General features: G+C 39.5%; 1 protein-coding gene across 8 annotated transcripts in view; it reads left to right on the top strand.

Annotated features, from left to right (window-relative positions):
* Window positions 1–1,391: 1,391 nt before the first annotated feature.
* EXOC6B (exocyst complex component 6B) overlaps window positions 1,392–24,361 on the top strand; it is a 616,143-nt gene continuing 593,173 nt past the window's right edge. For 4 of the 8 annotated variants that reach the window (XR_007150805.1, XM_047852187.1, XM_047852192.1 and 1 more), the window contains exon 1: window positions 6,838–7,056. Coding sequence is in view for 5 of the 8 variants with exons in the window: in XM_047852187.1 (XP_047708143.1) it covers window positions 6,944–7,056 (113 nt within the window). In the remaining 3 variants the exon portion in view is untranslated. Of the gene's footprint in view, window positions 1,596–6,837; window positions 7,057–15,774; window positions 15,831–24,361 lie in introns of those variants that run through there. The other 4 variants (XM_047852194.1, XM_047852188.1, XM_047852189.1 and 1 more) reach the window with 3 other exon arrangements.

Here is a 24,361-nt window from a genome sequence, read left to right as displayed (position 1 = left end):
TGCTGCTTCTTTAGTGGCCAGACCTGCCAGATCTTTTCAATGCGGACTTTCAGTACTTCAAACACCATGCTCAAGTTGTCAGGCACATCAGTGCCATTGTTTGTTACTGGCTCTGAGGAGGTGACTAACCTAAGTCCTACTAACTCCCACTCATCCTGCGGATCGCAACAGAAATGTAAATTGTGAACAGAGATGTAAATTGTGAAGCCCGAATGGTCCAGATTTGGGTGTGTTTGAGGGGCTGGTGCAGCTGGAGGGCGCAAACACAGGAAGAGCGGTGCAGGATGGAGCTGGGTGGTGGGGGTGGGGAGTCAGGAGGAAGGTGCACAGGACCATGGTTTAAGTTTGGGTTTTGTTCTAAGTGCAGTGGGAACGATGTGAGGATTTGAAGCTGAGGAATATCTGTCTCATTTGTGTTTTCTTTTTTTTTATTCTTTTTTCTTTTTTTTAATATGAATTTATTGTCAACTTGGTTTCCATACACCACCTCATTTGTGTTTTCAACCATATCCCATCATGCCAGGTATTTGGGTTAATGACTATTTGGTTGGTTGATGATTACTTGCCAAAATGAATTAAACTAGGGGTTGGTGGGTGGAGGGGAGAAGCCCTCTGTGGAGATGGCTTCCTTATGGCTAACAAAGACTGACAAGTTAAAAACCCAAAAGTTCAGGGTTGGAAGGCCTTACACGTTTCCAACTACTTAAAAAAATTTTTTTTAGTGTTTCTTTTTGAGAGAGAGAGACAGAGAGAGCATGAGCGGGGAGGGGCAGAGAGAGAGGGAGACACAGAATCCGAAGCAGGCTCCAGGCTCAGAGCTGTCAGCACAGAGCTGGATGCGGGGCTTGAACTCATGACTGTGAGATCATGACCTGAGCCAAAGTTGGACGCTTAACTCACTGAGCCACCCAGGCGCCCCTCCAACTGCTTTAAAGTAGAGCAGCCCCGTGACAGTCAGGTCCGGAAAAGTTGACAAGTTGTCCTAATTTACTCTTGCTTTGCTTCTCCTTTCTCCAGTCTGACAAGACCATTGGGGAAGTTTTTTTTTTTTTTTTAATTCCCTGTGTTTCCTGTGTTATGTTGGTGTGTCAGAGATTCCAGGCAGTGTATGTGTAGAGCAAAGTAGTGAGTGAAACTTACCATTTTCAGGGACAGGCAGATTAGGGTGAGAGGAAGAAAAGCTGCTCACACATGAAATGAAACCTTTGGGCAAAGGAAAGGACCCCCCAAAATCATGATGACAGAAGTTGTCTCAGGCAGGAGCATGTGGACGAGGTCGCAGTTCCTTACTAAGCCCTATGGAAACATGGGTGATGTCAGTATGATTGTGACCTCAAGGGTCTGGCAGAGCAGGAGGGTGACATCACTGCCCAGGGGACCCAGTGAGCTCAGACTCCAGGGAGGCCTCCTCACAGCCCCTAAAGAGGCGGGAGCAGCAAACATGATGATGAAGAGAGCCCTAGGGGCTGAGCTGCTTTCATCAGCTGTTCAATTATTGTTCTTTTCCTTCACCCTCCTGCCGGCATAGAATTGTACCTCAGGACTATGCAGAGAGACAGAAAGAAGGAGCACTGAGGCTCTGTACCCAAGACATGGTAGGTCGTGTGGGGTGAGCTATCAGCTGGGGCAAGCCCCTGTCCCCAAGGAGCTCATGGTACAGGTGGACAGACAGACTTGAAAACCAGTAAAACAGGGGCGCCTGGGTGGCTCAGTCAGTTGGGCGTCCGACTTCGGCTCAGGTCATGATCTCACAGTCTGTGAGTTCGAGCCCCACGTTGGGCTCTGTGCTGACAGCTCAGAGCCTGGAGCCTGTTTCAGATTCTGTGTCTCCCTCTCTCTCTGACCTTCCCCCATTCATGCTCTGTCTCTCTCTGTCTCAAAAATGAATAAACGTTAAAAAAAAATTAAAAAAAAAAACAGTAAAAACAGTAGAAGAAAGTGTATGAGCTTTGAGGTTAGGCCTGACTCCTAACCTCAGTCTGTCACTTAGTTATTTACCATCTGACCTGGGTACGTTATTTAACCACACTGGGCCTCCGTTTCTCATCATTAAAATGGAGATGGCAGGGGCGCCTGGGTGGCTCAGTTGGTTGAGCGTCCGGCTTCGGCTCAGGTCATGATCTCACGGTTCGTGAGTTCGAGCCCCATGTCGGGCTCTGTGCTGATAGCATAGAGCCTGGGCTACTTTGAATTCTGTGTCTCCCTCTGTCTCTGCTCCTGCCCCGCTCGTGCTCTGTCTCTCTCTCTCCTTCAAAAAGAAATAAAAAAACATTAAAATGGAGACGGCAATTTTTGTCTCATAGCAGGATGACTGTGAGAAGTGAATGAGAGAAATCATATCATGTTCCTAGAACCTAGCAAGTGGTTTTTTTTTTTTTTTGAGTTTATTTAGTTATTTTGAGAGAGAGAGAGACAGAGACAGAGACAGAGAGAGGGAGACAGAATTCCAAGCAGGCTCTGTGCTGTCAGCTCAGAGCCCAGTGTGGGGCTCGAACCCACAACCTGTGAGATCATGACCTGAGCCGAGATCAAGAGCCAGATGCTTAACCAACTGAGCCACCCAGGCACCCCCCCCCCCCCCCCCGAATCCGGCAGGTATTTAATGAATGGTAGCTGTTAGTATTGCCACTGCTTCAGATCACACAGTATGACAGAAACAATGTGGGGTCATGTATTCATACAGTTGTCTCGGGAACAACATGAGTTTGAACTGTGCAGGTCCACTTATGTGCGGATGTTTTTCAGTACATTTATTAGAAACAGTTTGCTGATTTGTGACAATCTGAAAAAAACTCTCAGACAAACCGTGTAACGGTTGATTTGCATTTCCCTGAAGGTAGCTCTGTGAAGAGGTCTTCAAGGTGATTTGGAAGGGGGCTGAGATATTATACGATTCATTATACTGATGTGGATGCAGATGCAGAGAGACTTTGAATGATTTGAGTAAGGTCACTCATAAACTCGTGGCAGTGGAGGGTATGGGTGAGATGGCATGGCCAAATGATCAGGAAATGGGCCTTGGAATCAGGTGCACTTAAGTATGAATACCAGTTTCAGCATTTACTAGCTGTGAGACTTGAGGTATTACCTAATCTCTCAGCTTTCTCATCTGTAAAATGGGATACATGATATCTACTGCAAAGGATTACTGTAAGAATTTAATGATGTATGGAAAGTGATTACTTTGTGTGTTGAGACTGGTGCACAGAAAGTGCTGAATACATTTTTAACTACCAGTGCTGGAACTGAATTAAAGGCCCCCCGAGTCTTAGTTGAGTGCTTTTTTGGTCATTCCATGCTGACCTGACATTCTCTCTATTTAGCAGGCATTCAGATTAGGCAGGCTGTCTTCACTGGAGCTTTTGTACACCCCTCACTCCAGACACCCTTGTTGGTAACATATGAGATCTCTGGATTCAGTGGGGCCTCAAAAAAGCTGCTGACAGTAGCAGAAGCTAGTTTAATCACTACTATACATATCCGGTCTGCATACCAGTCTTCTTCCTGTGATGGACAAAAAGTTTTTTGCTGAGCGAGATGCTAAAATGCTGAAGGGACCGTCTGTCATGTATTTTAAGGGATCTTTAGAAATATGAAAGGCTCCATACTTTCCCTGCCCCTCCTACATCTGTCTGGGGTTGTTTAAGCATGAGTAATTAAATAAAATGAGGACAGCCAGAGATTATCTAGAAACAGACAGGTTTGGCAACTTGCTCATTTCTTGGCAAACACCAGGACTTGTAACTCATTCTCCTCACTATTTGTTTATTTTTAAAATGCGTTTTCAGTTAATAACTACCATTTTTACTGAAAAAAAGCAATATATGCACAAAGGAAAGAATTCCAAGAGTGCATACATAATTAAAAATGATCTTTCTCTTACTTCAGCCCCCTTCCTTCCTATCCCTCTCCTGGCTACCACTACTGTTAACAGTTTCTTGGGTATCTTTTCAGGGATATTCTATGTCATATTTCATGTATATATGTAAGCATATATATAAATATTTATTCTTCTCAAAAAATAGCAAACATATTCTATATACTGTTTCATGCTTTGCTTTTTCCCGACATGCTTTGCTCAACCCGACAATTTGGAGATAGTTTTGTATCTATACAGAATACAGAGTGTTTTCTTTTTCTCTCTAATGATTGCATAATAAATAACTCATGGCATATGGCTGGAGCAGAAATGATTTATTTTTATTTATTTTTTATTTTTATTTATTTTTTATGTCATATAATAGTTAAGTTTTCTTTATGTTTTAATAAGTTATTTAAGTTCAACTTAGTTAACATGCAGTGTAGTATTGGTTTCAGTAGAAACCAGTGATTCATCACCTGCATGTAACACCCAGTGCTCATCCCAACAAGTGGCTTCCATAATGCCCATCACCAATTTAACCCATCCCCTCAAACACCTCCCCTCCAGCAACCCTCAGTTTGTTCTCTGTATTTAAGAGGCTCTTATGGTTTACTTCCCTCTCTGTTTTATCTTATTTTAACTTCCCTTCCCCTATGTTCATGTGTTTTGTTTCTTAAATTCCACATATGAGTGAAATCATATGATACTTGTCCTTCTCTAATACACTTAGCTTAGCATAATACACTCTAGCTCCATCCACATCATTGCAAATGGCAAGACTTCATTCTTTTTGATTGCCAAGTAATATTCCATTGTGTGTATGTGTGTGTATCTTCTTTATCCTTCATCAGTCAATGGACATTTGAGCTCTTTCCATAATTTGGCTATTGTTGAAAGCACTGCTATAAACATTGGGTGCATGTGTGGAGCAGAAATGATTTGGCCTCAACTTCCAGTTTGGTTCTTGCATGCCTTTTTTTTTGTTGTTGATGGCAAACAATTCTCCCAGTCACTTTGCTCCGAACTGTGGAGTGATACCCAAGGTCCTCTATCCCCATATCTAGTAAGTCATGCTAGTTCTACTTTTTTCTGTTTATTCTCTTTCATTCTCATTGCCACCTCCCTGGATTAGGCCTTAAAATTCTTATAGCATTCAGCTATCTCCAAATTTTCTTTTCTTTTCTTTTTTAATTTTATTTTTTATTTTTTAAAATTTACATCCAAATTTGTTAGCATATAGTGCAACAATGATTTCAGGAGTAGATTCCTTAGTGGCCCTTACCCATTTAGCCCATCCCCCCTCCCACAACCCTTCCAGCAACCCTGTGTTTGTTCTCCATATTTAAGAGTGTTTTCTGTTTTGTCCCTCTCCCTGTTTTTATATTATTTTTGTTTCCCTTCCCTTGTGTTCATCTGTTTTGTTTCTTAAAGTCCTCATATGAGTGAAGTCATATGATTTTTGTCTTTCTCTGACTAATTTCACTTAGCATAATACCCTCCAGTTCTATCTACGTAGTTGCACATGGCAAGATTTCATTTTTTTTGATTGCAGAGTAATACTCCATTGTATATATGTGCCACATCTTCTTTATCCATTCATCCATCGATGGACATTTGGGCTCTTTCCATATTTTGGCTGTTGTTAATAGTGCTGCTATAAACATTGGGGTGCAAGTGTCCCTTCGAAACAGCACACCTGTATCCCTTGGATAAATGCCTAGTAGTGTAATTGCTGGGTCGTAGGGTAGTTCTATTTTTATTTTTTTTGAGGAACCTCCATACTGTTTTCCAGAGGGGCTGCACCAGCTTGCATTCCCATTTTTTTTAATTTTATTTTTTATTTTTTAAAATTTATCTTTTTTTAAGTTTATTTGATTTGAGAGAAAGAGAAAGAGAGAGAAAGAGAGAGAAGGGGAGGGGGAGAGAATCCCAAGCAGGCTCTGTGCTGTCAGCTCAGAGCCTAACACCGGGCTGGATCCCACCAGCCATGAGATCATGACCTGAGCCCAAATCAGGAGTCCGGCACTTAACTGACTGAGTCGCCCAGGTGCCCCTTCAAGTTTTATCTCTAATCGTGTTGCACAATTGCTCTTGATCACATTTCCTAACGTCAAGGTTCTGATTGTGTCACTCTTCTTTAAAACCTCCGGTGGATTCTCATTCATTGTCTTACGTAAAAACTGAAGCAGTGATCAATAAATATGATTTTAAAATTCTAACCTGGGTAATTTATTGAATGCAAATCCCTGGATCAGGATGTTCAGAGGGTTTACACCTTTAGTCTGTATTAAAAAAAAAAAAAGTTTACAAGTGTACCAGATGCAGTTGGTTGTTTGACCAAGTGTAACCATCAGAGTAAGGTACACAATTTCTCAGCCCAGTATTTCTCTTCAGGGTGCATTTGCAACCCCATCTTTTACTACTACTTCTCTACACGCCAGTGCATATGAAGTTTTTGTTGGCTTTCTGGGCACTCCTAACACCTTCTAGTCACAACTTTTAAACTACCAGACCCAACCTTTCTATGAATCCTTCACAGCCAGAAGTAGCCCTGAACTCGATTTACACGAGTAAGCTTAACTGGCTTACAGCCACATTCTATCTTATCTTAGTTTGGGGATTCTCCAACCCCCCTCCCACCCCCTTTTAAAGCTTGTAAGATCGCTGCCTGCGGAAACCCATTTTGTCTTTTATTATTTGAGTGTCCAGAGCCTTGTGCACTTTGTAGCAAGGGCCTTAAAGAAGCTGTAGAATCAGTGTCATTTCCTAACTTGATCACCATTGCACATGCGGTATCTTTAACTGTTCCTGGCTTATAGTGGGGCTTTCAACACGTATTTGTGGATTCAAAGAATAAATGAGCGGGGCTCAGGCGATCGTTGCCTAGTGAACTACAAGTCCCAGCGGGCATTGCGTGGGACGTCGGCGGACGCGGTGATGCAAGGGGGCGTGCCGAGCCCGAGGGAGGGGTCGTCCTGCGGGTAGCCGGAGGCCGGGGAGGTTCTGGAGCCTAGGGTGAGAGAGGGAACGAAAGGTGAGCTGGGCTGAAGGAGGGGACGCACTGCCTGGCGCCCCCAATCTATGGAGAGGGGTAAGATGGCGGAGGCGGAGAGCCTGGAGACAGCGGCGGAGCACGAGCGGATCCTACGAGAGATCGAGAGCACCGACACGGCCTGCATCGGGCCCACCCTCAGGTACCCCCCGGGGACCGGGGCCACCGACGGGCGGGTACGGGCTGGACGGGGGCCAGGCTCCTTCGGGGCTGTGTGTTTGGCCGGCCGCCCGCAGGGCCAGCGCCAGCCCCCCGTTTCGGGGATCCCGGCGAGCGACCTCCACCCTGGGCAAGGCGGGTCTCCCTCCAGAGCCCGGACATGGGGTCCCTGCTCGACCGCCGACGCCCACAGCCCAGTTACTCCGGAGGCTCCTCTTGCCTTCCTCCAGGCTGGGGCAGCCTTGGTTCTGCCTCCGAGGCCGGCCCCGAGCTGGGCGACTAGAGCGCGCCCGGCAGATGGTGGCTTTTAGCAGATCTTCCCCCTGGGGACATCACCCTTCCTCTCCGACTCAGACCCCATCCTGTCCTAGACATAAGTCCTGCTTTACGGACAAAACAGAAATTCACTTACAGTCTGATGATGGGAAATTACACTCTTGCCTCCATAAAATCACAACCACTTCTCAGAAATGAGTTTCTGAAAATCTTAGGCCTGGAAGGAAGTTTCCCTCAACCCGCGCCCCTCTCTGGGTAGCGGGTACTTGTTGAACCCTGTTAGTAAGACGACCTTTTCCAAAGGTGCAGCCTCAAGGTAGTCTCATCGCTGAGAAAAAGTTGTCACCCCTTCTGCCCCCCCCCCCATACCATTACTTTGCCCTCTCACCCCCATTCTATTTGTAAATGTCAAAACAAACTCAAACCTACCTCAGCTTAGTGTATTTAACAAAACTTAGGTACCACTTACTATGTACAGTGCAAGAAATTGTATTCAGCAATTTACAAGTGAAACTTATTCAAACTGCAGAACAATCCTATTAGGTACTGTTATTATCCTCATTTTACAGATGAGGCACAGAGAGGTTAAGTGACTTGCTCATGGTCACAGAGAAAATAAAGTAGGGGAGTAGTGATTCCCACTCAGGCTCTCTGGATCCAGGGTCTGCATTCTTAATCTTTTTTGTAATGTCTCAATTGGTGATTATCGTATATTATACTTCCTGTTAATTATTCACCAGATCCAATTTGCAACCACCTTTCCCTTTCCCCTCAGTTTACTAGTGCCCTGGAACTTACTCATCTTCATCCTTCCTGTTGTACCTCCTGATCTTCATGCAGTCAGACAGATAATTCTACCCACCTTGCACAGTCTTGGGGCACTACTTCTCCCTTCAAAGCAGTTATTACTCACTGCTTGTTGTTTTTTTGGTTTTGTTTTGTTTTTTTTTTTCATAGGGAGAGTTGTCTCATGAAAGAGTGTTTGAAGGAGGGGCAGGCTGGAGACTCTACTCATCTCCACCTGCACATCTTTCTTCTCCAGGGCACAATGGTAGCCTACTTCTCTCTGTGCCATCTCTGGTCATGACCATCTTTAGTAGTTTGCCTTTGTCCTTCATTGCATTGGGATCATGACCATCATACTGCTTTCTTTTCCCATTTTCTTGAGCTCTTAAGGGTGAATGATCCTTATTTCATTATCTTTACTTTTATAAAAACTGCAGACTGCTTATCAGTATTCTAAGTGTGTTACTATCGATTATTAATATTTGGTTTTTATAACACAAAATGTTACTGGAGTTACTGAGGATGCTGTTTCAGTATTTAACTAAGATATTTGGCTACTGAGCCAAGCAAAGTTCCCACTGGAGCATCTGGGATTGCTAGAGTTTTAAAGAAGGGTTCTTTATCAGAACACCATTAATATTGTCTTGAGTTGGTTGTGGTTTTCAATTGCTGTCCTTGGTTTATATGATAAGTGACTTTAATTTAGTGTTGTCAGTATAGTTTGTTGTGATTTATTATGTTAATTCTCCACTGAATCATAATGCATATTTGTTCAGCCAAATTTTGGCCTGTAACTTTCTAGTGTATTGATTCAGGATATATGCATTAGGATTAAAATACATTACCTTTTCTCCCTAAAATTCGCTTTATTATTATTACTGAATTATTTTTCCACTGGAAAGTGGGGTTTTGTGGGGGTAGGTGGATGAAGGGATCTTTTGCCCAAAGGGGACATGGTTTAAAAAAAAAAAGGGTTTGAGGGGCTCCTGGATGGCTCAGTTGGTTGGGCATCCGACTCCGGCTTAAGTCACGATCTCGTGGTTGGTGGGTTCGAGCCCCGCATCAGGCTCTGTACTGATGGCTCAGAGCCTAGAGACTGCTTCAGAGTCTGTGTCTCCTTCTTTCTCTGCTCCTCCCCTGCTCACGCTCTTTCTCTCTTTCTCTCAAAAATAAATAAAACATTAAAAAAAAAGGGGGGGGGGTTTGAGAGTTAAGGCACTAGCCTACCAGTTTTAGTTGCTTTTCCGGACTCCCTGGATCATTAGTAGGGGCTCTTCATTTTTGGCCTCATCCTGTCTTTGGCAGATAACCCTAAATCTTACTATCATCCGCATTCAATCACTTGACATTCTGTAAATCAAGTACTAATACCCACTGTCTTTGTCTTTAGTCTACATTGTTCCTGTCCATATTCATAGAGGATGATCTCATTTTTTCCCCTTATCCCATTTACAGGCAGCAGCATGCACAGACTTGATGTTTCAGAGCCCATGCCTTACCCTGGATGCACCTCCATCATTATTACCTCCTCTCCTTTTCCATCGCAGTCATTAAATATATTTAAGGCAGTAGGCTCTCTTCCTGAACTCTACCCTCAACTGTTAATCTCATATGCCTCTTCCCCTCATCGTAGTCCTTTCTATTTCTTACATCTTTTGAAGTAGTATTTCTAAAGCACCAGATTCTTAGCTGTTCCTGAATTAGGTTTTGTTACTGAAGAGGAACTAAGGAACAGACAATAACAGTGAATTGGTAGCAGATATAAGATAATAAGGTATAAGATTATAGCCATCCCTACAGTTCCTGCTCTTCACAAAAATCCATTTAGCTACATTGCCTAACCAGACTCTTTCCTTTGCCAACTATTACTTGTGAATCATGACTTACTTCCTTTCCCTTCTGTGATACCAAATTATTCTTCCAATCTTACTCCTTTTGGTTTGCGAAGCTAGAGTAGCTTGACTTTTTCATTTTATATTTATCCTTATTTTAATCTTGAACAGTGAATCCAATGGTAGTCAATTTCCATATACCATAAGGGAGAGTGCCTCTCCTTTTTCATTGTATTCTGAAAGACCCAAGCATATATGCACATATAGAGGCTGTTGCCCAGCAAATTCTTTTGGGAAAGCAGCCATCTCTTTCTTCTCTGTCTTTATCTTAAAAATTATTTCATTAGCTGCAAGTCCTAATTTGCAGATGAGGAAAGAGGCCCATAAGATATTAGGGCCTGTTTTGCTTTTAAAATGATATTGATTCCTGCTCTGTACTGCTAATACTAAAATATTGATCAGAAATCACTCATGAACAGTAGCTCCACATTTTCATATTTCAAATCCCATCTCTATATTTCTAGTCTTCTTTCATATCACTTCATATAATATCACTTTCATATATCATTCAGGAGAAGTCATTTTCTAATTTTGCTCTTTGGATACCAGCAATTAACATTCAGTCTTTTTTTTTTTTTTTTTAAAGTAGGCTTCATGGCCAGCGACCCTGAGATCAAGACTAGAGCTCAGATCAAGTTGATGCTTAACTGACTGAGCCACTCAGGGCCCCAACTTCAGTCTTAACTGCTATTTAAGATTTTGTTTTTAAGCTTTTAAATTTAACAGTGAAACATACTGCCTGTAAAAATACAGCTCTATGGAGATATAATTAATATTCCAAACAGTTCACCCATTTAAAATATACAATTCACTGGTTTTAGTATATTCACAGAACTGTATAAACATTACCACAATTTAGTTTTAGAACATTTTCATCACTTTTTTTCTTTCTTTTTCTTTTCTTTTCTTTCTTTTTTTTTTTTTGTTTTGGTGACATAGCAAGTTTTCAGGGCACATCCATGAAGTAGCTTGTATTGGTACTTCATTTCTGTGAATATATAAAATGGATATACCACATTTTATTTATTCAGTTGATTGTCATTTAGGTTTCCTTTGGGGGCTGTTAGAACAATGCTTCTATGAACATAAGCGTACCAATTTTTGTGTGGACATATGTTTTTATTTCTCAAGGGCATATACCTAGGAGTAGAATTTCTGGGTCATACGATGCTCCATGTTTAACATTTTGAGGAACTGCCAAGCTGTTTTCCAAAATGTCAGCACCATTTTACATTCCCACCAGCAATTCATGAGGGTTCCAGTTTCTCCACATTCTTGTCGGCACTTGTTATGATTTTTTTTTTTTTTTTTTTTTTTTTTATGTTAGGATCCTAGTGGGTTTGAAGCTGCAATTCACTGTAGTTTTGATTTGCATTTCCCTAATGGCTAATCTTTTCATGTGCTTATTAGTCATTTGTTTGTATCTTCTTTGGAGAAAAGTCTATTCAGATCCTTTACTCATACTCAGTTTTTAATTGGTTTGTCTTTCTATTGTGGAATTCTAGGAGTTCGTTTATATTCTAGATATAAATCTCTTACCAGATATATGATTTGCATATATTTTCTTACATTCTGTGAGTTGTCTTTTCATTTTCTTGATGATTTCATTTCTTTTCATTTGCTGCACAGAAGTTAAATTTTTATGTAGTCCAGGGGCACATGGGTAGCTTAGTTGGTTAAGCATCTGACTCTTGATTTTGGCCCCGGTCATGATCTCACGGTTTGGGGTTTGAGCCCTGCGTCAGACTCCATGCTGATAGTGTGGTGCCTGCTTGGGATTCTTTCTCTTTCCCTCTTTTTCTGCCCCTCTCTCCCTCATGCTCTCTCTCTGAAAATAAATAAATAAGCTTAAAAAATTACCTTGTAGTCCAGTGTATCTATTTTTTATTTTTTTCTCGTGCTTTCCTTCTAGACTGTTGCTTTATATACTTTGTTAGAAATCTATACTATTGGTCTAGGAACAGTTTTTTTTTTTTTTTAATCTTGCTTATTTAACTAAGTTGTAAATTCGGTTCTTACAGGAAACAAATTGGGTGATGTTTTCAAAAACTGTTTTGCTTAAAGTCATTTGATAATTAAATATGGGGACCTGTTTTCCTCATTTGCTACTTCTGTGCCTTTGGCCACATGGCTTTGTTTTCCATTGTCTGCCCTCCCCCGTTATCTAAGTTGTACAAAACCCAGCTAATCATAATCTTTGGTTCATGACGTGTTATCATTATTGGCACATGCGTGGACCTCTGTAAGCAGTTAATTATTTTTATAAGCAACTTACCACCCAAGAGGGCACATTTTTCTCTTCTGTTAAAATGGAGATGATACCATGTACATTGCAGGGACAGTATTTAAAAAAAAAATGAGATAAAGCATTTTTCACGGTACCTGCCATGTAGTAGTCACTCACATAATATGAGTCATCTTCTGCCTGTTACCTTTGAGTTGCTATGTGGCCTTAAGTCTATTTTGGGAGTTATGTTAGTTTAGTGGCTCCTGGTCTTTTTTTTTTTTTTTTTTTTTTGCTTGGACTCACCTATTTGAGGGATATAATATTCATCAATAATCAATCAGACCTATCAAAATAATTATTTTGGGATGGAGTGGAGAATGGAGGAAAAGACAGGAAACAAAGTTATAAAAGCCCCTCAGGTGATTCTGATACACTCCCTCCTTGACAGTCAATGAGGAGAAAGAAATGATCTCTCATTGCTGATTGCTTATTTTTTAATAATAGCTCCCTTTTAAAAGTAATATATTTATATTTCAATTATAAATGTAATGTGATTTTTATTTCTTATTTTTTAAAAATGTAATATGATTTTTTTTTTCCAAAGTTTATTTTTGACAGGGAGAGAGAGACAGAGCATGAGTGGGGGAGGGCAGAGAGAGGGAGACAGAATCCGAGGCAGGCTCCAGGCTCTGAGCTGTCAGCACAGAGCCCCATGTGGGTCTTGAACCCACAGACCGCGAGATCATGGCCTGAGCCGAAGTCGGACGCTCAACCGATTGAGCCACCCAGGCGCCCCAAAATGTAATATGATTTTTAAAAATAAGAAACAGACAGTAAAAGCTTAATCCTACCACTCTGTCTAAACTCTTAGATTTGCATATTTCTTTTTGGCTTTTTCCATATATATTTTATTACATTAGGTATTAGAAGAGTACCATCATGTTTTATCTTGGTTTTCCAGTTAATAGGTTATATACAGTTTTGTGCATTGTTATACATTATATAGCTATATTGTTTTAGTGGCTTTATTCATGAATTTACTCATTCAACAAATATTAATTGAGCAACATTTATGCACTGGATATTCTTACCACCTCTGGGGTACAGCAGAGAACAAATCCAATGAGTTCCTGCCCTTATGGACCTTACATTCTAGTGGAGCACTCACAAGAATAAACAAACAAACAGATGCATAAAGTAATGCTATCTAGTGATTAGTGTTTCACATGATGGGGTATTGTTTTCAATTAGGTGTTTAGAAAAAGTTACTGTGGCAAAGCTTTGAATAGAGTGAAGGAGCAAGCCATGTGGCTCTCCAGGAGAAGTCTTTTCCAGATGGAGGGCACTGTTGTGTGAAAGCTCTCAGGAGAAGCGTAATGGAGGGAGGCGATGGTAGGAGGTTAGTCAGGGTCCAGATCATGTAGACTAAGGTATAGGAGAGTTTTGAGCGGCAGGGTGACATGCTCTGAATTAGGTTAAACAAGGAACATTCTGGATGCTGTGTGGAGATGGAGTAAGAGAGGAAACAGAAGTCAGTCAAGGGGTATTTGCAGTAATAACAGGCAGGAGGTGGCTGTGGCATGCAATAAGGTGTTGGGGAGAAGGTGATGAGAAGTAGGTGGATTTAAAATATATCTTGAAAGTAGAGCCAAAATGTTGGATTAATTTTGGGTGTTAAAAAAGAGAAGAATTAAGGATGATTCCAAGGCTCTTGCTTAAGTAACTGGGTGAATGGTGGCTGCCATTTATTGATACAGGGACTAGAAGGAGAGGAACTTTATTTTTCTTCATAGCACTTAAACTACTGCCTGACACATAGGCTTCTCCACTAGAATTTATTTTCCAGGAGGGGAGAGATTTTCTTTCTTTTGTTTGCTGCTGTATCCTGGGAATCTAAAAGGGTGCCTGGCATATAGTTGGTGCTCAATAAATATTTATTGAAAGAATAGGATACAAGAATTGTACCACAAACTGTTAATTATCCGGGGCTGATGAACTGATTTGTGGATTAACTGTCTTAAAAAACGTGTCTAGCCTTTTGAGAGAAAACAAAACTGCTGAAAATCTGGAAAACTTCAATTTATGAGATGTATTTATTTTTTGGAAGTACATATAATTAAAATTTTTAAAAATGTTACTTATTTTTGAGAGAGAGATTAGGATTAGAATTACACATATGGGAGAAAGGGGATGGGTGGCATTAAATAAATTTCATTACCATACAGAATAGGAGAATGAGTTTTTGTGGTTTCATAAAGAGAAGTTAGGTTTTATTTTAATAATGTCATTGAATTGTTAAGCAAATTAGAAAAATGAAAAACTAAAAAAGCCCTCTTGTTGTCTTGATTGTCCTCTTGATAAGACAATAGTGATTTGGTTCAGTTAGCAATGGACTCTGTGTCTGATTTTATTTGGGCTAAATAAACAAAAATTTTCATTGAAGTTCTTCCAGGGGAAGGTTATTCTGATGTGTTATCTGATTAATTAGATTCAAACTACACAACATTAGTAATCAGAGAGAGAATATAAATGGGAGGATAGTCTTTGTCAGCCATTCCTTTGTTGAATATCAAGAGTTTATTAGTTGTCAGATCTCATATATAATGCTGATGAAACTGATCTCCTGGAGATACAACTTTGGAGATAAAATACAAATAGATGAATTATCCTTATTTGTCCGGGTTTGAAATATTTTATTCAAAAAATGGAAAGAAAAGGATAAGAATCATGGACCTAATAAATATATCTTTTCTCCCATTCCCTCTGTTTCCTTATTTTACTAGTTTGTTGTTTATCCTTTTCATGTTTGTTTATTTTTTTTTTTATTTAAAAAAAAATTTTTTTTTTCAACGTTTATTTATTTTTGGGACAGAGAGAGACAGAGCATGAATGGGGGAGGGGCAGAGAGAGAGGGAGACACAGAATCGGAAACAGGCTCCAGGCTCTGAGCCATCAGCCCAGAGCCTGACGCGGGGCTCGAACTCACGGACCGCGAGATCGTGACCTGGCTGAAGCCGGACGCTCAACCGACTGCGCCACCCAGGCGCCCTTCATGTTTGTTTATTTTTGAGAGAGAGAGAGAGAGAGAGAGAGAGACAGACAGACAGACAGTGAGACAGTATCTGAAGCAGTTTCCAGGCTCTGAGCCTAAGTCAAACGCTCAACCGACTGAGCCACCTAGGCGCCCCACTTTCATTGTGTTTTTAATGCAAAACTAAGCATTTATAATTTTATTTTTCCCCCTTTTATGCAATAAGTAGTGTGCTATATATACAGTTCTGCAGCTTGTTTTTTTACTCATCAGATGGTGTATCCATACCCATATGCAGAGATTTTCCTAATTTTTTTTGTTACAGCTACATAGTATTCCATCATGTGAATATACTGTGGTTTATTCAGCCAGTCTCCTATTTCTGTTTAGTTGGGTTATTTCTAGTCTTTTGCTAGACAAAATAATGCAGCAATCATTAACCTTGAACATTGGTCATTTCTTACTGTACTTTTCATACTTTATCTATAGGGTAAATTCCCAGAAGAATGATCGTTGGGTAGACTGATGAGTATGTATGTAATTTGGTAGGTATTATACTTTTTAGAGGTTGGATCATTTTGTTCTCCCTCTAGTATTCTATGATATTACTCATTTCTCCATAGTTTTTCAACAAAGTGTGCATTCGACTTGATTTTTCACCAATGTAATAAATGATAAATGGTATTTCTGTGTAGTTATCATTTGTAGTTTATTGTGAGTGAGGCTGAACATCTCTTCATATGTTTAAAAGGCTTTTTGTATATCTGTGTGTGTGTGTGTGTGTATGTGTGTGTGTGTATTGTCTGTCTCCTTTGCTTATTTTTCTATAAAGTTGGCATTTTTCTTTGACTTAAGAGCATCAGTAAAGAACCTTTCATTGTTATGCTTTGCTTAAATACAGCAGGAGTATACAAAATGCAATGAGTTTTGGTTACTAAAACAAAGAAACCATTGTTTTTTTTTTTTCAACATTTTTTTTTTTTTAATTTTTATTTTTGGGACAGACAGAGACAGAGCATGAACGGGGGAGGGGCAGAGAGAGAGGGAGACACAGAATCGGAAACAGGCTCCAGGCTCCGAGCCATCAGCCCAGAGCCTGACGCGGGGCTCGAACTCACGGACCGCGAGATCGTGACCTGGCTGAAGTCGGACGCTTAACCGACTGCGCCACCCAGGCGCCCCTAGAAACCATTGTTTTTTAAGGAGTGAAAGCTTCAAACTTGCCTTTTCATTATTTTAAGTCATAAAGGTATATGAATAAGCAGACATTTTGAAAGAGTAAGAAAAATCTTCTATCAGGAGACTGATAATTTGAAACCAGAAGATTTTGGGGGAAATGCAGTAACATTATTAGATAAGGCGCTTTATATACAAATAAAATTCTTAGCAAATCAGAAGTTGTCAATGTTTTAATACATTATTTACCTTAAATTATGATGCATCTCTTCACATGTTTACATAATTTCCAGCATCAACACAACTAGTGTATGAATTTATTGCAAAAAGTAATTGATAAGGGCAATTATTTAGTATGGTTTTGGAAGCAGTTTAGAAATTTAATGACATCTATGACATAGTTTTAATTTGGAATATAATATATATGAATATTAATTAGGTCATTGAAGGAAGCAAAGATTTTCTGATTCTTTATGTCATTGAAGTTGGTAATTTGTAGCATTTGCCAATGATACAACAATTGTTTTAATCATGTGCCTTAGTGAAGCTTTCTGATGAAGGCAACTTGAATAAATAAAATCAGTGACTGGCTGATCTATGAAATGTGTGAATCGGGATTGAGATGCTGAGCAATGATGACAATGTAAATTTGCTTGGAGGAAATAGCAGAAAAGGCAGGGGTGGGACAGAAAGACTTAGTAAAAATAAAAACTGAGTTCATGCAGAGCTGAGCTTAAACACTTGAGACCTGAGGTGATTAATAGGTTATTTCTTAGAGATTCGTGCTATGGCTGTGGGAAAGAAGAGTAAAGCCATTTTTGTGATGTAGTAGTATTTGCTGAAGTATTTGGAAAACAAAGATGACAGTTTGCTTGAAGTCTGACCATATTGCATGGACTTTGTTCCAGTCTTCAAGTGAAGGAGGATTCAGTGACAACATTAATGAAATATTTTAATAATTTGGCTATTTAAAAAAAAAAAAGATTTGTGGTGTGTATCTATAAATTTATATTACATTTTACATTTCTAGATGTCTGCAGAATGGTAAATGCTTTCCCTTAAATTGTAGGTAACTTAATACTATTTCTGTGACATCTGACTAGTCATCTTTTATTCTGGTTAATTGACAGTCGACTATTCTTTATCTCTCTTTTTTTCTGATTCTCTCCTTGACTTGTTCTAGAAAGGAATTAAACAGTTTCTAAAAATGTACGTGATTTACAAAGTACATATAATAGATGTGGTGAGGAAATTGGGTAAGACAAAAACAAAGGTAGGAAGAAGACTATGAAGTCAAGAGTGAGAGCAATTAAAAGATTCCTATTTGGGGGCGCCTGGGTGGCCCAGTCGGTTAAGCATCCAACGTCGGCTCAGGACATGATCTCACAGTCCGTGAGTTTGAGCCCCGCATCAGGCTCTGTGCTGACAGCTCAGAGCCTGGAGCCTGCTTCAGATTCTGTGTCTCCCTCTGTCTCTGCCCCTCCCCTGCTCATGCTGTCTCTTTCTGTCTCTGAAAAATAAATAAACATTAAAAAAAAAAAGATTCCTATTTGAAGGCCTATACATTTTGTAAAGGAGGTAGGCCATCAGTTTGGCTCTGGGCTTTCCAGCAACTAGTGCGAAAAAGAGACATGCACTGTTATTTGAGTTATGGTGTTGTAAAATTAAAAAGTAGTTACTTAAGGAGAAGCACAGCTATTCTTGGTTCTGAGTAAGACCAGAGAACTGTTTCTCCCATATGTCCTCACAAAGAAGGCCCTGTATAATGTAACTTTAATATCCATATAGTAAATGCAGCAATATGTGACAGGCTGTTTCTTATATTGTCCTTTAGTGAAAGCATATGGCATAACCAAAATACAATTTAGTAAAGGCAGATCTGCAGGGAGCCAAAAGAATTCAGTTCTCTGCTGGTCTTGGCTTAATAAAGGCACAGAGTTTTAATACCTATAGTGGAAGTTGAAAGTGCATTATCCAGCCCCCCACTTTTTTTTTTTTTTGATCATTGATCACTTTCAGAAAGTTATGAGCTCTATCTCCCTTTCCTTAGTAAGATGCATATGTATCCAGTCTCCATGATTTCTGATATGGAAGAGTATATGCATCGCATGTATGTTGGTTAATTCTTCATAAATACTATTTTTAATAGTCAAGTTTTTTGATAATTAAAGAGTATCAGTAAGTACAAAGCTATGTTTTTTTTTTTTTTGCCCATTTTTCTGAATAATCACTTGCCTATATTAAGTACAGAGCTATATATGCTTTAGAAGTAAATAAACGAGGGGTGCCTGGGTGGCTCAGTCGGTTAAGGATCTGACTCTTGATCTCAGCTCAGGTCTTGAACTCAGGGTCGTGAGTTCAAGCCCTGCATTGGGCTCTGTGTTGGGCATGAAGCCTACTTCAAACAAACAAACAAACAAATAAATAAATGTAAATAAAGCAGCTGGAGGTTGGATCAGTACCTTTTTATAAAAGTTGAAGAGGCTGACGTAAGCCCCCTTATTCCTACAGAAGAAGTAGAGTGAGAGTATCCTATGATAGGGCTAAGATTCTTCCTTAGAAATAATTTAGGATGTTTTCTAGCACTGAAATAAATGCTGTTAAATCCACAATGATTTTTTACATGCTACTTTAAAAAAAATTAATGATTTTAATTAAAAAAATTTTTTTTAATGTTTATTTATTTTTGAGAGAGTGTGAGTGGGTGAGGGGCATAGAGAGAGGAAGACACAGAATTTGAAGCAGGCTCCAGGCTCTGAGCTGTCAGCACATAGCCCGACACAGGGCTTGAATTCACGAGCCTTGAGTTCATGACCTGAGCTGAAGTCAGACACTTAACTGACTGAGCCACCCAGATGCCCCTTAAGTTTATTTATTTTGAGAGAGAGAGAGAGAGAGAGAGAGAGAGAGAGAGAGCGTGCACATGCACGCACAGATGAGAGCGGAGGAAGGGCAGAGAGAGAGGGAGAGAGAGACAATCCCAAGCAGCCTCTGCACTGTCAGTGTGGAGCCTGATGCAGGGCGCAATCCCACGCCTCTGGGATCATGACTGAGCTGAAATCAAGAGTCGGACACTTAACTGACTGAGCCACCCAGGCGCCCTAAGTCCATGATGATTTTATTTAGAACAATCTTAAATTTGATGCTAAAAATAACCAACCTGCCTTGGCTATTTAAAAAATTACCAATGAATAAAGTAACCATAGATGTTTGCCTTAAGCTATATAATTTGGAATATGCTGTCTGGAAAATGTATGCATTATTAAGGAGGCTATTTACCTAGAATGTATGGAACCTACCGTTCTAGATTTATAAATTAAAAAAAATTGAGATATGTAACTCCAAGAGCACAATGATTGATAAAAAGACATTTAAGCATGTAGTATGTATTTGTATAACTGTAATTTAGAACTTTAAAACACGCATTACCCAGCGAAATATCCAAGTTGATAAGAATTCTCACAGTGCAACCAACTAGATTACCTTAATGTGATTTTTGATGATACATGTGGCTTGGAACTCTGTTAAAATACCTGCCTGCTGTTCACAGTCTTGAGGATAATCATGTTAACATATACCTTGCACTGTAGTGAAATTACCTTCAGTCACTACTGTGGTTTGATACTCAGATTGATCAATAGATAAAAACAAAAGTAAAGTAAAAACAATGACAATAATGACAATTTTTTTTAGAGCAGTTCTATCATTTTTTGAGTATTTAGATGCTTCCAGTGTTTAGTATGCTAGATAAATGTTCTATGTTAGATAAATGATAAAGACCATTTGCCAAAAATGATGATTTGGATTAAAATGCAGGCTCTTTTGCTGTATTTGTTTTTGATTAAAAAGCTGCGGAGTAGCACAGGCTTTTAATTTGATTGTGCTTTTATGTACTGGAACATGACAAACTCTGTGATGAAAGCACATCTTTTGGCACCATGATGTTGTCTAGTGGGGCACTGACATCTTGTGTGCGCAAGCCAGGTGTCTTTGCTTCTATTGTTCTCAATCTCTGTTTTCGAAACTTGCTTCCTTATGTTTTTCTCTTTGCTAATTGTACTTTTGTTTCTTTCCTCATATTTGTGCTTGCTTTTTTGTTTTTGTACCGCCCTTCTATTTCCTGTAATTTAGAACTTTGAAAACACACATTATTCAGCGCAACATCTAAGCAGGCAAGAATCGTCACAGTGCAACTAACTTTCATTTACTGGAATAGCTCTAGTGCCAATAAACAATAGAACTCTAAAGGGATTGATATGGAATGTGATCTTATCAAGTAAAATGAACAAATAAAAACAGCAGATACTGCGCTTGACTGAATCTATGTTATGAAACACTTTTAGTATGGAGTTTGATTTTGGGAAGGACATAACATATTAAAACAAAAAAAAAGGAAAGAAAGAAATAGGGAGCTAGCTAAGCAATTTGTTTTTGATGAGGTAAAAGAATTTCTTGACATGTGAAAGGAAGAAGGGTACAATGAAGGTCTTTTGGCATGAGAGTAGCAAAAGTAAGAGGAAAATGAAATGAGAAGAACTCTTGAAATCTAAAGAAAAATAGGTTATTAGAAGCATTTTATTTTATTTATTTTTAGTGTTTATTTATATTTGAGAGAGAGAGAGAGAGACAGAGCCAGAGCGTGAGTGGGGGTGGGTCAGAGAGAGACAGGGAGACACAGAATCCCAAGCAGGCTCCAGGCTGTGAGTGCAGAGCCCAACGTGGGGCTTGAACTGAAGAACTGCAAGATAATGACCTGAGCCAAAGTCAGATGCTTAACTGACTGAGCCACCCAGGTGCCCCTATTAGAAGCATTTTAAATGGTAGATGTGGATGTGACTATATACATTATTAGCTTTTTTTAAAAATTAAACTTTTGGGGCGCCTGGGTGGCGCAGTCGGTTAAGCGTCCGACTTCAGCCAGGTCACGATCTCGCGGTCTGTGAGTTCGAGCCCCGCGTCAGGCTCTGGGCTGATGGCTCAGAGCCTGGAGCCTGTTTCCGATTCTGTGTCTCCCTCTCTCTCTGCCCCTCCCCCGTTCATGCTCTGTCTCTCTCTGTCCCAAAAATGAATAAACATTGAAAAAAAAAAAAAATTTAAAAATTAAACTTTTTATTTTGAGACAATATAGATTCACATGTAGTCATTAGAAATAATACACAGATCCCTTGTACCTTTACCCAGTTTCCTGCAGTGGTAACATCTGGCAAAACTGTAGTACACTAACTATATCATGACCAAGATGTTGATATTGTGTCTTCAAGGTCAAGTTTTAGAATACTTCCATCACTATAGAGCCCTCATATTGCCTTTTTTACAGACACAACCACTTTCTGTCTCCATCCCCTCTTTAGCCCCGGACAATCACTAATCTGTCCTCCATTTTTATAATTTTGTCATTTCAAGAATGCTATATAAATGAAATCATATAGTATATAACTTTTTGGAACTGGTGCTTCTCACTCGGCATTAATTCCCTGGAGATTCATCCAAGCTGGTGTATCTGTAGTGTGTTCTTTTTTATTGCTGAGGGGTATTCCATAGTATAGCTGTCCAACAGGTTGTTTAGTCATTCACCCAGTGAAGAAGATCTGGGTGGTTTCTAGTTTTTGACTATTAAAAGTAAAGCTGTTACAAACAATTGTGTAAAGGTTTTTGTGTGCACATACGTTTTCATTTCTCTTGGGTATATACCTAGCTCTGGAATTGCTGGAGCATATGGTCACTCTATGTTTAACTTTTTGAAGAACTGTGAAACTTATTTTCCAAAGTGCCTGCACCATTTTACATTCCCACTAGCAGTGTGAGGATTTGAGTGTCTTTAGATCCTTGCTTGCATTTGGTGTTGTCACTGCTTTATTTTAGCTATTCTGATAATATGTATAGTAATATCTCATTGTGCTTTTAATTTGCATTTCCCTAATTGCTAATTATGTTGAACATCTTTTCATATGCCTGTTTGCCATGTGTATATCCACTTTGTTGAACTGCCTCTTCATTTCTTTCGCCCATCTTCGAATTAGGTATTTTTTTTTATTTTTTATTTTTTTTATTATTTACAAAACTTTTAAGCGTTTATTCATTGTTGAGAGACAGAGGGAGACAGAGCGTGAGTGGGGGAGGGGCAGAGAGACAGGGAGACACAGAATCTGAAGCAGGCTCCAGGCTTTGAGCTGTCAGCACAGAGCCTGACCGGGGGCCCGAACTCACAGAAGGCTTGATCATGGCCTGAACCCAAAGTTGGACGTTTAACTGCCTGAGCCACCCAGGCGCCCCTAGGTATTTTTTTTAATGTTGAGTTTTGAGAATTCTTGAGATACTAGTCTTTTGTTGGATATGTGGTTTGCAGGCAGTTTATTCCACTCTGTAGCTTGTCTTATCACCCTCTTAATAGGGTCTTTTGCAGATCAGAAGTTTTTAATTTTGATGAAGTCTAATTTATCAGTTTTTCCTTGTATGGATCATGCTTTTGGTGTCAATTATAACCACTCTTTGCATAGCCCTAGATCTGTTTGTTTTTTTCCCCTAAAAGTTTAATAGTTTTACTAAAATGTACAGTCTGTGATCCATTTTGAGTTAATTTTTGTAATTTTGTAATTTTTTGTATAAGGAGTGAGATTTACCTCAAAGATTTTTGTTTTTATTTTTGCCTATGGATGTCCAGTTGCTCTAGTACCATTTATTGAAAGGTTAGAACTATTTGTTGAAAAGGCTGTTTTTCCCCTACCAGGCTGCTTTTGCACCTTTGTCAAAAATTTCTCAGGTATATTGGTATGGGTCTTTTTCTAGGTTCTCTTTTTTTGTGTTGATCTTTGTGTCTTTTCAAAGAACCAGATTTTTTTCATTGATTTTTTTTTTCTATTTTTCTGTTTTTAATTTTATTGATATCTACCTTTGTTTTTATTATTTCTTTCCTGGTGCTTGTCTTTTTTTTTTTTTTTTTTTTTTTTTTTTAATGTTTATGTGTTTATTTTTGAAAGGGAGAGAACACGAAGGGGAGAGGGACACAGAATCCAAAGCAGGCTCCATGCTGTCAGCACAGAGCCCGATGCGGGGCTTGAACTCACCAACCCTGATGTCATGACTCTAGCTGAAATCAAGAGTCAGATGCTTAATTGACTGAGCCATGCAGGCGCCCATCCTTCCTGCTGCTTGTCTTATATTTATTTTTGCTCTTTAGGTTCTTGAGGCATAGGAGCTGTGAATTTCCCTCTCAGCATTACCTGTGTCCTGTAAATTTTGATATATTGTATTTTAATTTTCATTCAGGTTAGCGTATATTTCTTTTTTTTTTTAAGTTTATTTTTTGAGAGAGTGGGGGAGGGGCAGAGAAAGAGGGAGAGAGTGAATCCCAGGCAGGCTCTACACTGTCAGCATGTAGCCCGATGTGGGTCTCGAACCCATGAACCCTGAGATCATGACCTGAGATGAAGTTGGACACTAAACCAACTGAGCTACCCAGGTGCCCCAGTTTAGTGTGTTTTTCAATTACTCTTTAGACTTCCTGTTTGACCTATGAATTATTTAAAAGCGTGTTGTTTTCTTTCCAAGGGTTTGAACATTTCTTGTTATCTCATTATTGATTTCTAGGTTGATTCCATTTTGGTTGGAGAACATACTATGTTTGATTTCAGTTCTTTTGAATTTGTTGAGTTTGTTTTATGGCCCACAGTATGGTTTTTCTTGGTATATATTCTGTGTATACTTTAAGAGAATGTACATTCTGCTGCTGTTAGAGTGTTTTACAAATGTTGATTAGATCCCATTGGTTGGTGGTGGTGTTATGTTGTATATCTTTGGTGATCATCTGTTTCTGTCAGTTGTTGAGAGTGATGTTGAAGTCTCTAAGTATAATTGTGGAATTGTCTATTTCTCCTTTGAAATATGTCATTTTTTCCCTCAC

Source organism: Prionailurus viverrinus, chromosome A3 (genome assembly GCF_022837055.1).
Source record: "Prionailurus viverrinus isolate Anna chromosome A3, UM_Priviv_1.0, whole genome shotgun sequence".
NCBI classification, from domain to species: domain Eukaryota; kingdom Metazoa; phylum Chordata; class Mammalia; order Carnivora; family Felidae; genus Prionailurus; species Prionailurus viverrinus.
Note: the sequence above shows the minus strand (reverse complement) of the source record. Positions and strands in the feature narration are given on the sequence as shown.